General features: G+C 42.0%; 1 protein-coding gene across 6 annotated transcripts in view; it reads right to left on the bottom strand.

The window, feature by feature from the left end:
* CRACDL (CRACD like) overlaps positions 1-17,211 on the bottom strand; it is a 125,552-nt gene that overhangs the window by 34,339 nt on the left and 74,002 nt on the right. For 5 of the 6 annotated variants that reach the window (XM_067007131.1, XM_067007130.1, XM_067007128.1 and 2 more), the window contains exons 2-4: positions 13,541-13,620; positions 6,524-6,692; positions 99-234 (exon numbers count right to left, since the gene is read on the bottom strand). In XM_067007131.1, the coding sequence (XP_066863232.1) occupies positions 99-234; positions 6,524-6,692; positions 13,541-13,610 (375 nt within the window). In that variant the 5' untranslated portion in view covers positions 13,611-13,620. Of the gene's footprint in view, positions 1-98; positions 235-6,523; positions 6,693-7,917; positions 8,150-13,540; positions 13,623-17,211 lie in introns of those variants that run through there. The other variant, XM_067007134.1, reaches the window with a different exon arrangement.

Here is a 17,211-nt window from a genome sequence, read left to right as displayed (position 1 = left end):
TTTAAAAGAGATCGAGTAAACCCAGCACAAAGCATCTTTAAGACTTCCCGACGCACACCTGACACGTGTACCCAGTGTCGCCACGGGGAAAAGCTTACCTGCAGAGCTTTAATCCGGTCACACACGTTTTCTTGGGAAAAGACCCGCACCGGCCGAGGAGGGTCCTGTCCCGACTCAGGAATGAAAATACTGTCGTGTGAGAGGGCCCGGCTGCTCAGCGTGCCTCTTGACTCCCTAGGACGAAAGAAGCACTGTGACCCTCGGCTGGTCCCCATCTCTCCCCGGGGGGCTCGGGATGGGGCTAAGGGCACATCCTACAACAAGCCTTCAGCCGCATTTATTTTTTTTTTTAACTGCTTACGACTTCGGTCCATCCTGTCAAATACCACGGTCAACCATTTAGGAGCTCTGTCGAGATACAGGGATATTTCTAACAGGTCCGAAGGTTGTGTGAATTCTTTTCGTTAACGGAAAAACCGAGGTCTGACGAGGTGTGAGGTCTAGGACAGCAGGCCCGCAGGGAGGAAGGGCTGGCAGGGGGCCTGGGCTGGCTGGCAGGCTGTGCAGACCGTCCTGGGTGCCCGGGGAGGGTGAGGTCTTTCCTTGTGGGCAAACATGCAGCCCCCTCGGTGGGCCGGAGGCCGTGTTTACACAGCAGCCTGAGGGCTTGCCAGACGGAGGCATCCTTACGACGTGGTCCAAAACGCACACATCCACGGCTGGGTGTGAAAGGAGAATCGCCACGTGCAAAGCCACGCCCTCATCTCATTACCTAATATGATCTGTGCGACCCAGCCTGTGTGCCAAGGTCCCGGGGCGTAGACGGAGGGCCCTTCTGGCATCACCGTCCCAGCTCCTTCCCCAGCCCCGAGCTCAAGGCTCCAAATTTGGAACTGAACCCACAGGACATTCACAAAACGTGCTAAGAGGATGTGGGAATTATCGTCAGATTTTCCTAGTGGCGCTGGCGGCCTGAACAATAGGTGGAAGGAGGTGACTGAGACACCGTGGTGAAGGAAGGAAAGCCTGTCCGAAGACGCTGCCACCTTCTGCACCAACAGCCCTTCCCCCACCCCAGCCCTGGGCATCCTGTCCTTTGTGAGGCATTAGGGACTCCTAGGTGTGACCCCGCCCCATGTTGCTCAGTGATGTTTTCTAGCTTCCTTGCAGGTGCTAGAGTAAGTCTGCAAGTGGGGAACCCGCTCGCAGATCACAAATGTCCTCACATTTCTGGGAAAGAGTGAGGCCAAGTGAAAGAACCAGGAAGGCTTCCTGCCAATGGCAGCTGTTGTCACAAAGATCATATGCACAGCTGGGCTTCCCTCCCACAGTGGGCAGCCCATGGCCACACCCTCTGGAAACCATAATCACTGCCCAAATACCTCCACCCTGGGTGTAGCTAGAATTCAAGACAGTGTGAAAAGGCCGCTGCGAAGACACAAAATGCTATATGCTCAAGGCCATTGACTACAGCATCATTTAGAGATGCAAAAGACTGGAAACAGCCCACATGTCCCTCAGCAGGTACCTGAATAAACTATGGGATGTGATATACTAGAGGCTCTGCAGCTGACCAAAGGAGCAACCCTGAGTACAGGTAGCACCAGACTCTAAGTGAAAAGTAAAAACGGAGTGCAGACAGACAGTGCTGTGTTCGCTCTGTGTGGGAAAGGGGGTATGAACATATACAAACATATGTGTTTGCGTATATTTAAAAAAAATAAAAATAGAGAGATAAGGAACCAATGAATAAAAATAGTCTCCTTTAAGGGGAAGGATAGAACAAGACGAGACTCAGGGTACCAAGGTTTCTACTTATACTTACAATGCTGTCTTTGAAACTATGAAAACATTTTGCATCGTTAAAAGACGAAATCAAACAAAAAGGGAAATCAGCCTCTAAAACTAGAAAACAAACAGAAGGAAACAAGTCTAATTTTATATCAGGTTGTCAGCATAAACACACAGAGAAAAGAATGATTTCAAGTGACTTTAACTCGACATCCAAGTGACTTTTGACTCTACATCTGTAATAGGATAAATTCTAAGAACAAAAAGCACCAAAACAGCAAATTGTACTTGGTAGTCTTAGTAGCAATATTTGTTAAAAAAAAAAAAAACAGTGCAGAACAATCTTTATAGTATGTAACCTCCGTGTGGGAAAGGGGGAAATGAAATTATTTTAAGTATATTAAATCATGAAGAAAATAAATAATTTTGTTAGTATCATTAGGAGCCAAGATTTCCAGTAAAAGAGAAAAGTGAATTCAAACAAAGAATCAAAGAAGCAACAATTCTGTCTAAATAAATTTGAACTGGAAATACCGGTGAATTAATGATTTATTTTTCTCTTAAAAACACATATTTCCTAGCTACATCTACTGGAAAGGTCTAGAAGCAATGACAGCCAACTAACAATCATCAGCCCTGGCAGGCAGATTGTGGTCGCTAAAAACCATTTCACACTAAAAGGAAATGGCTGATTGCAGGTCTAGGGCAGGAAATGTACAAACTAATGTGGGATTTCTCATCATGCAAGAAAGCAAAGAACCTTCCAGAGACAAATGGGGTCATGTCAAAAGAACCAGGAGCTAATCTGAAGTGACTCTCAGTAGCATAAGATGGGACAGTGTGAGCATAAAAATGAACAGAGACTGTCATGGGTTAGAGCAAATCAAATATATAAAAAATCCATGCATTCACAATGATAGTCAAGAAAAAAAGAAAAGAAAAAAAATAAAACTCATCACTCAGTTTTGGAAGTTTGCTAGGGTACCAGGGGGTTACTCTGAAGGTAGATGGATAAAAGGAGAACCAAGCATTACCCTGCTTTTCCTGTACAACTTGTATCTCAGAGCAACCAGGGAGTTGATGAAGGAAAGGTCTTCTGCATAGACGAACGCTAGCTAGCACATGCAGAATGAACGATCAAATTAGAAAAACCACCATTTTACGATGAAATAATGGATCTAGTAATGATCAGCAGGTGTAAAAACCATCAGGTGAAGGTGCGTGGATGCATCACACTGAGAGAGACCCCCTGAACCCACTGCTCAGTCTTCAGCATCACCAGAAGTGGGACAAACACAAAGCATGTGCCTTGTGATGCGATGTGACAGTAAGTGACCAGGACAGTCTTGAATCTAAACCTAATTAAATATCTAGATCCAGCTATCATTCTACAAGAAATTCAGAGACTATAGACATGGGTTCAATCATACCAAAAGAAAGCAAATCCAGATCGTGGGATATTGTCCATCTGATCAATGACATGAAACAAAGCAGGGAGGGTGAAGTAAAACTGTTATAGATTAAGAGACTCAAGAAGCATAAGCCCACTGACGCAATAAATGGGCATCAACTTTTTAAACCCACAGGGTTTCACGTGGTTTGTCAGCATTAATGTACCTCGGTAAGTGGACATTTTTGCCCATGGTGATGGATGAGAAATTGCTACAGAGTCTAGAAGGCTCACGGACTCTTCAGAGAGGCTAAAGGGTACCTTTAAATGTTTGTCTCTTATACAGTCAATTACTCTATGACACAGGAGCCAAGAATATACCATGGGGAAAGGACAGTCTCTTCAATAAATAGTGTTGGGAAAACTTGGACAGCCACATGCAAGAGAATGAAACTGGACCACTATCTTATACCATACACAAAAATCAAAATGGAGTAAAGACTTGAACGTAAGACCTGAAACCGTAAAACTCCTAGAAGAAAACCTAGGGAGTAAGCTCTTTGACATTGCTCTTGGCAATGACTTTTTGCATTTGACACCAAAAGCAATGGCAACAAAAGCAAAAATAAACAAGTGGGACTACATCAAATTGAAAAGCTTCTGTGGCACAATACTGTAAATCAACTATACTTCAATTAAAAAAAAAAAAAAAGCTTCTGCACAGCAAAGGGAACCGTCAACAAAATGATAAGGCAATTTACAGAATGGGAGAAAATATTTGCAAATCTATATCTGGTAAGGGGTTAATATCCAAAATATTTAAAGGACTCATACAACTCAACAGCAAAACCCCAATCCAATTAAGAAATGAGAAGATCTAAATAGACATCTCTCCAAAGAAGACAACAGACAGCCAACGGGTACATGAAAAGGAGCTCGACACCACTAATCATCAAGGAAATGCAAATCAAAAACAGGAGACATAGCTTCAGATCTGTTCGAATGGCTTTTACAAAAATGACAGGAGGTAAGTGGTAGCAAGGATGTGGAGAAAAGGGGACGCTTTTGCACTGTTGGTGGGAAAGTAAGTTGGGGCATTTGCTGTGGAGAACAGTATGGAGGTTCCTCAAAAAATTTAAAATAGAACTATCATATGATCCAGCAGTCCTGCTTCTGGGTTATTTATCTGAGGGAAATGAAAACATGATGTTGAAGAGATATCTGCACCCCTATGTTCATCGCAGCTTGATTCACAATAGGCCAAAATATGGAAACAACAGAAGTGTCCATCAATGGGTGAATGGATAAAGAAGATGTGGTACATGTATACAACAGCATATTATTTAGTCATGAGAAAGAAGGACATCCTGCCATTTTCAACAACATGGATGGACCTTGAGGGAATTATGCTGAGTGAGATCAGAGAACGAAAAATACTCTATGATCTCACTTACATTGGGAACCTAAAAAAGTTGAACTCATAGAAACAGAGTTGAATGGTGGTTACCAGGGGCTGGCGGGGGGGTGGGGGAAATGGGGAGATGTTGGTCAAAGGGTAAAAATTTCCAGCTATAAGATGAGTAAGTTCTGGGGATCTACAGCACAGTGACTGTAGTTAATTATACTGTATTATATACTTGAAAACTGCTGCGATCTTAAATGTTCTCACCACAAAAAAGAAACGGTCATTAGGTGACATGATGCAGGTAATTAGCTAATGTAATGGCGGTAATCATGTGGCAGCATGTAAGCGTATTAAATCAACACGTTGCACGCCTTAAAACTCCCTCAACATTGCATGTCAATGATCTCTCAACAAAGCTGGAAAACAAAGAGAGAAAGCCCTTGTCTCACCTCTGCGCTGTTCTCTAAGGACAGTATTTGCACTTCCCGGGCGTCATCAAATTCCACCCCAAGCTTCCTCTCCTAGCGTCACTCTAGCAAACTTTCACCAGTAATTGAAGACCCGCCCTTGCCAGGTGCTGAGAATATAAAGATGAAAGGGGCACCGTCCCCACTCTCCATGGGCTCTGGTGATAGACGATGGACAAGTGGACAGGTCATTTCAGCCCAGCTCACCCCTCCTGCTGTGTTCTTGTTCCTTGGCTGGAGGGGCCGCTGAGTGTTCTGGTTGAGAGACGGGGTGGGTAGAAGCGAGCGTTATAATGTCCCTGGGGCTGGCCCAGGGAAGACATGTAACAGTGAGCAATTCTGGATGATAATGTCTTGCTCCCCAAGAGTTTGGAGCAGCCTTAAAAATGCGTATATAGCCCGTCCTCTCCACTCTTCACAAGGTCCCCTGTGGGTGTCTCCCGCTCCCAGCCAGCGCCAGAAAAAAAACACAACCTGAAAGACAGAGCTCAAATCTCTCCTCTTTAGTCGTTTGCTGCCACCAAGCGGTCAGTGTAATTTCTACTCCTTTAGCAACAGGCAAGGAGGCTGGTGAGGAAGGAGGGGACAGGACCCCTTCGCGGGGACGCTGAAGCCCATGACCCCATCTCAGCATGGTCTGTCTCCCAATCCCAAGGTCATTATGCCTTATCCTCAAATGAAGGTGCCCATGTTGTTTAAAAGAAACAAAACCTGGCAGGGCAACAAATCTGGTTTGGGTTTGGGTTTGGGTTTTTCCCTTTTACTCACAGAAATAAGTGCTGGAATAACCAAAGCATATGTATTATAACTATATGTTAATGAAATACAAGTTCCAAAAATACGGATTTCTTCACTAGACTTCCCCATATTTCATACCTACTGAAATATGGGTTTCTGTTCTTCCTAACAATATTTTTGGATGATTTTTCTAAGACCGAACAGCAAGAAGCCTTCCCCCTACTCTTCTCTCTCTCCAGTGGAAAATTTTCTTAGTAGGTTACTGGGGACTCGGACGTAGAGAGATGTATTTTTCTGGTATAGTATCCAGGTCCTCAAAAGAGTTTTGAGTCGAATCAAATGAGGGATTCCTTCCTAATCTTGCTACTTTCAGCTGTAGGACATGGGGCAAATTTTCCAAAATTTCTTTAAAGCTTGGTTTGTTCATTTATAAAATGGTATATCTTACCTCCTCTTCCATAGTTATGTAAACTTTTAATATATACACACCTGGCACAGAGCAGGTACCTGATAATGTTCCCCTGACCCCACTCCAACTTTCACCATCCCTATGTACAAAAAGACAGAAAACACCATATCTATGGAAGAACCTCCAATGGAATTACCTAGGAGGCAAGTAAGCTCAGAAATCCACCAAGTTACCACGACAGTGAGCCCAAGTATTCGGGTCCTCCTGTTACCCCTCCTGCTCCTTGGAACACACAAGCCTGAAGGATGGAAAAGGCAACTTACTCCAGCTCATCCTCTGAGTCGTAGCCCACTGGCCCTGACTCGATGGCAATGACCTCATTCTTCGCCTGGCTTTGTTTCCACGTGCTACTTCCTGTGGAAGAAGGAGATTCCTTTCTCTTCTTCTTCCCAAAGAACTTCTTAAACGTTTTGAATTTGGACTTTTTCTTTCCTATGCAAAAAGAATGCATGTGAGTATTTACCAAACACGTTATGAGAAGTGCACGAGAAGGAGAGAAAGTAAGATTTCTGTCCGTGTATCAATTATTCGCTCCTGAAAAGTCCTTTTACCACACAGAGGGATGTGAAGCACACAGCGTGGCACTTTTGCACGCCTGAAAACATCTTGATTTCTGTCTATTTAGGACACTGAATAAAAGAGCTAAGAAAGCTTTGGAGCATGATCACAGAATCAAGGCACAGGCAACTTGCCTCTTACTTGAAATCAACAATTTTTTTAACATATCTTTTACTTCCTTGGTTCAATTTATTCCTAAAGAGTTTATTTTTTTGATGCAACCATGCTTTTTATTTCTATTACCATACATTTGTTTTGCCCATTCTTGAATTCACACAGCACATCCTGTATGAGTAGAATCATACAGCATACACTCTTGTGTGTGGCTTCTTTCCCTCCATATACTGCTTTTGACACTTTGCGTGGTGATGCATGCATTTTGCATTCCTCCTCTTTTTCTAAATTGCTAAGTAATATTCCACTGTATAAATGAAATCAGATTTTAATCCCTAAAATAAAAATAGCCAAAAGCAAAAATTCCTGATGAGGTAAAGCCCGTAAATGATAACCCAAATTATTTTCCAAGATAATCCTCAAGTGCTAATACATATATATATGTATATATAACTGAATCACTTTGCTGTACCGCAGAAACTAACACAACATTGTAAATCAACTCTACTTCAATAAAATAAATTTTTAAAAAATCCTCAAGTGCTGCATTTAGCATGCATGTGGGCGCCACGGACAATCAGAGGAGGCCCAGCCTCACAGGCAAGAAGGGCTCCTGGAGTACCAAATGCTATGATGAGCTAACAACTTTTGGGGAGAAAAACCGTCAAATGGTGGCGGCAGCGCTGAGCCCGACTCTGCCATGCTTCCTGGATTCTTAGAATCTACACTTTTAAGCATTTCGTGATCTCTTCCCTGATGTCTCCTTCATTCTCACCCACAAATTCCATCATATCCAGGGTCCCATGATTTCGGCAGCTCAGCAAAGTCCATTCCTTTCCTTCTGAATATGAGAACTAGCAACAGAAGGATGGAACATCACAGGTTCCCAGGATGCTGTCTAATATATCCTGAAATTTTGCTAACAATTGATTCGTTTGATAAGTAAATCATTCTGTAAGCCGAATTCCCTTTTTTATAAATTTACTTTTATTTATGTGTTTATTTTTGGCTGCATTGGGTGTTCGTTGCGGTGCGCGGGCTTCTCACCGCGGTGGCTTCTCTTGCGGCGGAGTACGAGCTCCAGGCACGCGGGCTTCAGTAGTTGTGGCATGTGGGCTCAGTAGTTGTGGCTCACGGGCTCAGTAGTTGTGGCGCACGGGCTTAGTTGCTCCACGGCATGTGGGATCTTCCCGGACCAGGGCTCGAACCTGTATCCCCTGCATTGGTAGGCGGATTCTTAGCCACTGTGCCACCAGGGAAAGTCCCTGAATTCCTTTTTAAAACACCGGGATCTTTATATTTGGTTTATGTTCATGCCCCCCTTGGGAAGTTTACATGATCTTGCCTTAATGTGGAGAATTTCTTAGGATTACTCTATAGTTGGAGTACCTGTATTACCTTAGGTGAAGCAGATCCCTGCCCAAAAGGAAATGAGTTCTACAGCCAAGTTTTCTTAACTTCCAGTGGAAGTTTCCTTACCTTTATAATCTCAAAACGTTTATGTTGTTAACTGATTGGTCTCAAAGAGAGCTTACTATTTGGAAAGCCTCTTCAGAGTTTTTTGCATCTGCCAGGACACCATCTGGCCTTTGCCTAGTTGACAAATAGGTACGCACCTCCGAAGGTCTGAACAAACACGCAGCCTCACCATCCTTTACAGTCAAAGATGCTGCTTCGGGATTAAAGCAAGTGGCTACCGAGACCCAGAGTACAGCTGTTGAACACTTGTTTGATTTGCCATGATTAGTTGGCCATCCACTGGAGGCCCGTTTGTGTTATATCTGTTAGGCTGATAGGCTTTTTCATTCAATTTCTTTAATGGTTATAGGAACTACTGGGGTTTTCTATTTCTTGAATTTGTTTTATTGTTTCATTTTTCTAGAAATTTGTCTTTATTTCCCACAGTTTCAAATGCACTGGCATATAGTTGTTAATATCCTCTTATTAGCATCTGTACTATCTATAATAAAGCCCCCTTTTCTCAGCCCTGATATTATCTGTCCCTCCTTTTTTCCTGGATCAATTACACAAGAGGTTTGCCAATTTCATTTGCCTTAAAAAATGTTTGGCTTTGTTAATTCTCTCTACTGAATGTTTACTTTTTTATTGGACTAATTTCTGTTCAAGTTTTTCTTTCCTTCCTCCTCCTTTCTTCAGGTTTACTTTGCTATCTTTTTAAACTTCTTGAGGTGAATACTTGGCTAATCAATTTTTAGGCTTTCTGTTTTTATAATACACACATTTAAGACAATGCATTTCCTTCTAAATCTGTTTTAGCTGCATCTACATGTTTTTTCTTCTTTTTAAAAATATTTCTTTCTTTCTTTCTTTAGCTGTACCAGCACTTAGTTGTGGCACACTGGATCTTCCTTGCACCACGTGGGCTCTTTTAGTTGCAGCACACTGGGCTCGTAGTTGCGGCATGCGGGATCGTTTTTTGTTTTTAGTTACAGCTATCGGAACTCTTAAGTTGCGGCACACCAGGGATCGAACCCAGGCCCCCTGCATTGGGAGTGCGGAGTCTTAACCACTGGACCACCAGGGAAGTCCCTGCATCTACATGTTTTGATATATAGTTTCCTTACTATTTGCTTGAAAATATTTTCGTTATAATACCTTTTTGGACCTATAGGTTATTTAGAAAAGTATGTCAATATCCAAGCACTTGGGGATTTTCTTATTATCTTTGTTATTGAGCTCTAGCTTAATTGCGCTGTGGCCAGAGAACATACCCTGCATGATTCGAATCCATTCAAATTTGCTAAGACTTGCTTTATGGCTTACCATATATTTGTAAACGTTCCTAGAGCACTTGAAATAATGTATTTTCTTCAATGTTCTATATACATCGATTAGGATAGGCCTTTTTCTTTTTAATCGTGTTGTCCAAGTACTTTGTCTTTGATTTTTAATACATTTGTCCTATCAATTAGGTGTATTAAAAACAACCCACTCCGATTGTAGATTTATCGTTATTTAACTGTCAATTTCCACTCTATAAATTTTGACATTATGTTGATAAACGTCATAGAAAGGTAAAATTAATATCTTCCTGGGGAAGTGAACCTTTTGTGACATGACCCTCTTTATTTTTAGTAATGCTTTTTGCCTTAAATTTTATTTTGATTGCTATTGATACGGCTACGCCAGCTTCCTCTGGCCCAGTGTTGCAAGGTGCATTTTTTTTCTATCCCTTTTACCTTCAACTTTTCTGAATCCTTATATTTAAGAGATACAGAGTTTTAGAAAGCCAATTTGAGCTTTAAACTTCTAACTGGAACAATTAATGTAACTAGCTACTGACACTTATTCTAATTACTGATATGTTAATAAAAACAAGTCTACCATCTCTGTGGCTTTTCTTAATCTCCTTTCTTGCTGTCTTTTGGATTAACTGACTTTAAAAAATTATTCCATATCTTCCCACTTCTAGTTTGTAAACTTTGCCTTTTATCTCTGTTCTTTCACGGGTTACCCTAGAAATTATACCACACATTCTATTAAGGGACAAAACAAGAAAGTTAGAATACTTTAATCCTATGTTTATGCCCTATTGTTTTCATTCTGATCTTTAAAAACACAAAAGATATTATTCCATGTTCATTTAGATGTGTTTGCTTGTTTCTCATTTTCTTTGCTTATCATTCCTTCCTGTGTCCAAATCCTCCATCAAAGATGATTTTCCTTCCACCTGAAGGGAGATTCCTTTAGAATCTGAGGGTCTCCTGGTGACAAACTCAGTTTTTGTTTATCTGAAAATGCCCTTATTTCTCCTTCATTCCTAAAATATCGTATTCCTAGGTTTAACATTCTAGATTGGCAGTTATTTTTTCTAAGTTATTCTTTCAGTAATATGGAAGACTATTTCACTGTTTTGTGGCTTCTGTCGTGTGGTCAAGAAGTCAGTTTTTTGTTCCTTCGAAGGTAATCTTTTTTTCTCAGACTAATTTTAAGATTTTTCATTTTTGTCTTTGGTTTCCTATATTTTCATTCTATGTGGATGTCCTTTTATTTATCCTATTTGGGATTCATTCAGTTTCTTAAATCTGTGGACTGGGGCATCTTTTGTTTGTTTTTTTTTTAAGTCAATTCCAGAAAATTCTCAGCTATACTCTCCTCTCCTGAGGCTGTGCTCAAACGTATGTTACACCCTTTCACTTATCTCTATGCTTCTTGCTCTCTTTCTGTATTTTCCTTCTTTTTACCACTCTGTGATACATTCTGTATACTTCCTTGTGCTCTCTCTCGAGCTGATATAATCTGCTATTAAACTCATCCACTTAATTTTTAATTGTAATAGCTTTACTTATTTCTGAAAAATCCACTTGATTGTTTTTAAAACCTGGTACCTCATTTAAAAGTCGTTTTAAAAATCACATCAGTAAAATGTACTCCTCTTGGTGTATACAGAGTTGAATAATCACCACCTCACCACTGTGCGTCTTTTGTAGTCAAACCCTTCCCCTACCTTTAACCCCTGGGCAGCACTGATATCTCCTCTATTCTTATAGTTTTGCCTTTTCCAGAAGGTCAGATAGCGTGATTCAGACAGTATGCATCCTTTTGATTCTGGCTTGTTTCACTTACCACCCTGCATTAGACATTTATCCATGTTGTTACATCAACCAATAGCTTGTTCCTGATTATTGCTGAGTACTGTTCCATTGTATAGATATAAACAAAGTGGCAAACAAAATTAAAATTGTTATAGGCTTTTGCGTAAACATAAGGTTTCATTTCTCTCAGGTAAATACCTAGGAGTGGGATTGGTGGCTCATAGACCAAGTGTGCATTTAATTTTATAAGAAACTGCTAACATACTTTCCAAAGTGGCTGTACATTTGCATTTTCATCAGCGATATATGCGAGTTCCAGTTGCTCTGCACCCTCACCAGCATTGGGCTCTGTTTGGCCATTCTAATAGGTGTCGAGTGGTGGCCCAGTGTCGTTTTAATTTGCATTAACTAATGACGATTGATGTGGAGCACCTTTTCATGTGCTTTTTTGCCATCTGTGTATCTTCTTAAGTAAAGTATCTTTAAAAACCTTTTGCCTATTTTCCTTTTTATTTTTTTAATTTATTTACTTTTTTTTTTTTTTTTTTTTTTTTGCGGTACGCGGGCCTCTCACTGCTGCGGCCTCTCCCGTTACCGAGCACAGGCTCCGGACGCGCATGCCCAGAGGCCACGGCTCACGGGCCCAGCCGCTCCGCGGCACGTGGGATCTTCCCGGACCGGCGCACGAACCCGTGTCCCCTGCATCGGCAGGCGGACTCTCAACCGCTGTGCCACCAGGGAAGCCCCTTTTTCCTATTTTTAATTGGGTTGTTAGTTTTCTTACTGTCGAATTTTGAGCACTCTTGTAAAATGTGATTTGCAAATATTTTCTCCCAGTCTGTGATTTGACTTTTCATTTTCTTAACAGTGTCTCTTACAGAGCAAAAGTTTTAAATTTTGATAAAGTCCAATTTATCGACTTTTTCTTTTAGGGACTGAGTTGTCATATCTATGAACTCTTATCTAATCCTTGGTCATAAATATTCTCTCCTATATTTTCTTTTAAAGCGTTTATAGTATTACATTTACAACTATGATATATTTTAAATTAATTTTTGTATACTCATTTGAGTTCAAATAAACTTTGAACTCTCAACGTTCAATTTTTTACATATGAATGTCCAATTGCTTTAGCACCATTTGTTGAAATGACAATTACCACTGCATCTACTGAAATGTGACAGAGGAAAAGTAGTCCTAATATAGAATAATAAGGAAAATCTATCTGTAATATACGAAATAAAATCTCTAATGAAATTAGTATCGGAAGCCAGGAGATAAGAGCTAGGATTTGACATTATTGGAAGCTGTTCCCCTGAACTACCTCAAAGACAATCACTACTAGCACTTTGACTTCAAAGAAGAGAGAGGAATGGAGAACTCTGTTACCAAAATAAGGTGAGTAGAAATGGCTGATACAGGAAAAGGCACATGTGGGGAGATTAACGTTTTCTAATGTCCGTTTTACAACTCTGTAAAGACATACAGAGCAATCTATGGATAATAGTAAACCAATCGCATAACCGGGTAACTCTTGGAATGTGTTATGAGATGATGATTGATGGGCTTGGAATTTAGCTCAGCAGAAAGTGCAATAAAGGTCTCCTGAAGGAGAATAAAAGCCATAAAAGAGGAATCAAAGGCTCTCTCTTGATATCATTATTTCTTCTGGATGATGAGACCATCCAATACTTTGCCTGACACCCTACTGAAACTTTTGGATGTTCCTGGATGATAAATGATTGCACTGCATCTCACTTCCTTTGCTTTCGAGTCAACCAAACTTGGGGACATGTTCACCTCCAGGAAGGAGGAAAATGAGTAATCCACCTCCACCCCCGCTGCCGTGTCTGACAGAGAAGCAAAGGAGCACTGCCCCCCGGGTGGCCGCCATCAGTCTGGACGTGCTCTCCAGCCACATGTGTCTGAACACACTGTGAACTGAACCCACACTCCACGTAGAGAACGAAAAGCCCTGGCTCTAGCAGCCCCTCTCTCGGCCCTACAACGCAACAAGGGCTCCACCCAGCACAGGGGAAGTAAGGGCCTTACCTGTGCTGTCCTCCCCAAGGCCTTCTGCGGCCTCCCGAAGCTTAATGTCCATCACCCTCGTGGAAATCATGTCCAGCTCACTAAAATCAGATAGAAAGTCATGTTAGAGGAACATGTGTAACAGAAGTTATCAATGACTGAAACGGTGGTGACTGCCTTTTGCCCATGTCCCTGGCAAAGACAGATGCCAGGTCAGTAGAGGCCAAAAACATGTCCAACAGCTCAAGATTAGTAACCACATCAGCATTTATCTAATCACTGACCAGAGCCATTTAATGGAATACTGGAAAATGCTTCACCGATTTACACAATGCAGATTTCGTTCCTTTCTTTGAAAAAAAATTTTCGGAAATTAGGTTTTCCTCTTGTTCACTGTAGAAAGTTTGGAAGATGGAATGAAAATCACCCATTATCCCACCAACCAAGAATGACTAACTATGGAACGTTTTAATGTATTTCCTTCCAATATCTTTTATGCAAATATTTATGTGCACAAGCACACATGCGCTATATGAGTAAGACTGAGTTCCTGATTTTCTTATCCCACATCAGTAAAATGCTTGATGTTATTGTAATGGCTACATAATGTTTTGATATTATGCTGTACCATCACTTATTTATATTGTTTCTTTTTTGAACTTTTTATGAAAAATTTCAAACAGATATAAAAGTACAGAGAATGTATAATGAATTTAAAACATGGTGACTGTTGCTCATTTTTACCCCTTCTCCACTCCCTGCTAACTAGGTTGTTTCAAAGCGAATCATTCCACATACCATTATCATTTCATCCATAGGGACTTGGCTTCTCCCTAGATTAAAAATTTCTGATTCTTATGGAAATCAAATAAATGATTACTGGTCAATATTCCTGCTACAGAGTATTGAGCTGTGTCCCTGCTTTCCACAACTGACTTTTAAACAGCACATTCTTTTTTTTTTTTTTTTTTTTTTTTTGTGGTACGCGGGCCTCTCACTGCCGTGGCCTCTCCCGCCGCGGGGCACAGGCTCCGGACGCGCAGGCTCAGCGGCCATGGCTCACGGGCCCAGCCGCTCCGCGGCACGCGGGATCCTCCCGGACCGGGGCACGAACCCGTGTCCCCTGCATCGGCAGGCGGACCCCCGACCACTGCGCCACCAGGGAAGCCCTAAACAGCACATTCTATCCCACACAGACTAACTCCTCATTTACTTGGAAAGCTGTTCCTTAGTGGCAATTACTATGAATTCTCGTACTTTAAAAGGGAGCTAAAATATTTAATTAACCAATTCACATTTACCACTTGCACACAGTACATCATGGGAAATGATGGGAAAAATTTAAAAAAATATATTTAACAGAGGAAAGAAGATGCAGGTCTTTGCTGGGTCTAATATTTAGGTCTCCTTTAATATTAATGTCAAACTGCCCCATCCCTGACCAGCCAATTCCTTAAAAGGTGAACAAAGCTTCATTAGCCTTGCTTCTTGATTTTGATATAATTTGGCTTTACAAAAATGTTCGATCAACAGAATGAAGGAGAAAAAAGCCACACATACAATCATCTCAACTGATGCAGAAAAACCATCTGACAAAATTCAACACCCTTTTATGATTAAAAAAAAAAAAGTGCTCAAAAAACTAGAAATAGAGAAAAACTACCTCAGCATAATAAAGGCCATATATTAAAAGTCCACAGCTAACATCATACTCAACAGTGAAAAACTGAAAGCTTTTCCTCTAAGATCAGGAACAAGACACTCTCACCACATCTATTCAACATAGTACTGAAGTCCTAGCCAGAGTACATAGGCAAGGAAAATAAATAAAGGGCATCTAAGTTGAAAAGGAGGAAGTAAAATTATCTCTGTTCACATGTGACATGATCTCACATGTAGAAAATCCTAAAGATCCCTGCCACACACACAGAACTGTTAGAATAAATGAATTCAGCAAAGTTGCAGAACACAAAATGAACACATACAAATCAGTTGTTTCTATAAACTAACAATGAACAATGAACCCAAAAAGGAAATTAAGAAAATAATTCCATTTACAGTAGCATCAAAAAGAATAAAGTACTTAGGAATAAATTTAACCAAAGAGACAAAAGACTTATACCCTGAAAACTTAAAAATGTTGATGAAAGATTGAAAATAATGCCAATAAATGGAAAGACATCCCATGTTCATAGACTGAAAGACTTATTATTGTTTTGATGTCCATACTACCCAAAGCAATCTACAGATTTAATGCAGTCTTTATCAAAATCCCTGATCCTGGGCTTCCCTGGTGGCACAGTGGTTAAGAGTCCGCCTGCCGATGCAGGGGGACACGGGTTCGTGTCCCGGTCCGGGAAGATCCCACGTGCCCCGGAGCGGCTGGGCCCTTGAGCCATGGCTGCTGAGCCTGCACGTCTGGAGCCTGTGCTCCGCAACTGAAGAGGCCACAATGGTGAGAGGCCCGTGTACCGCAAAAAAATAATAATAATAATAATAATCCCTGATCCCATAGTATGCTGCTGCTTAATGTTACTATAGGGGATGGGGCGGCTACCAGAGGATCTGAAGGAAGAGGCAGTAGAGAAGGAGCAATGCAAGGAGTAAGGAGAGTAAAAGTGGTAAGATTTGGTTAAGAGTCACCAACTACTACGCTGGATACCATCTTCTACGGTTGCCGCTGAGCTAGAAAGTACAAGTGCTTGAGCTTTCTATTGCTTGAATTTGGAGTTAACAGCTGCAATTACTTATCAAGTATGCAGCATATCATCTCATTATCTCATTTAATCTCCAAGAACTCTAAGTATTCCCATTTTGGAAATGAGAACACGTATTATGTATCAGGTAAGTTTATGAACTGGCCCCAAGTAGTGAGGCAGAGACACCAACCTATATACTCACATTGACTGTATATGCAGGATGGACAGGCACTTCTGAGGCCTGGGGATACAGCGATGGATGAGACCAACTTGGTCCCTGCCTCTTGCACGTGCTGACCCAGTGGAGTGCAGCAGCCTGAGCTGTCCCCAGAGGGGCTTAAGGGAAGCCGGGAAACCCAGAGGACACCAGTCTCCCACGGAAATGGCTCTGCCTGCCGAGCGGCCCCTGTCCAGCATCAGGCCAGGCCCAGAGGCTGAAGGAAGCCCAGGAGACCATCCATTGGGTCTGACAGGGCATCTTAGTTTGCAGGGGGTGGGGGTGGGTTGAGGCTGCCATGATTTACCAGCTAACGCTCCTAAGAAACCACGAGGTTACCTTCAAAATGTCCACTTCTGCACGTTTTACGAAATGTTCCTTGCCAGGAAGTGCTGAGAACATGCAAGTGTATGTGAGTGTGGGCACGCGCCTCGGAGGTGGGTGTACAGGAGGGCGCCCAGCCCGCTGAGTATGGAGTAGACCCAGGAGCTCAGAAACGCTTCTCCCTGGATTGAACAACGTGGCTGTGATAAAGCCCTGCGCACAGGGAAGAGGGCTCAGGGGCAGGTGGGAGGGTGAGCGGGAGACACGAGAGGATGGCCCCGGTCCTCACCTTGCTAGAAGGTACGTTCTCGGCGGGGGGCCAGGTGCAGAGAGCAGCACCAGATGCCAAGGCTGCTAACGAACTCACGCTCAGAGGCAAAAGGTCACCCCATAGACAAAGGGACGACAAGTCAGCCTCACCCCACGTGGGAGGTTTGAAAACCTGCTCACGT

Source organism: Kogia breviceps, chromosome 11, assembly GCF_026419965.1.
Source record: "Kogia breviceps isolate mKogBre1 chromosome 11, mKogBre1 haplotype 1, whole genome shotgun sequence".
Taxonomy (NCBI): Eukaryota; Metazoa; Chordata; class Mammalia; order Artiodactyla; family Physeteridae; genus Kogia; species Kogia breviceps.
This window is presented reverse-complemented; position numbering and strand designations above follow the sequence as displayed.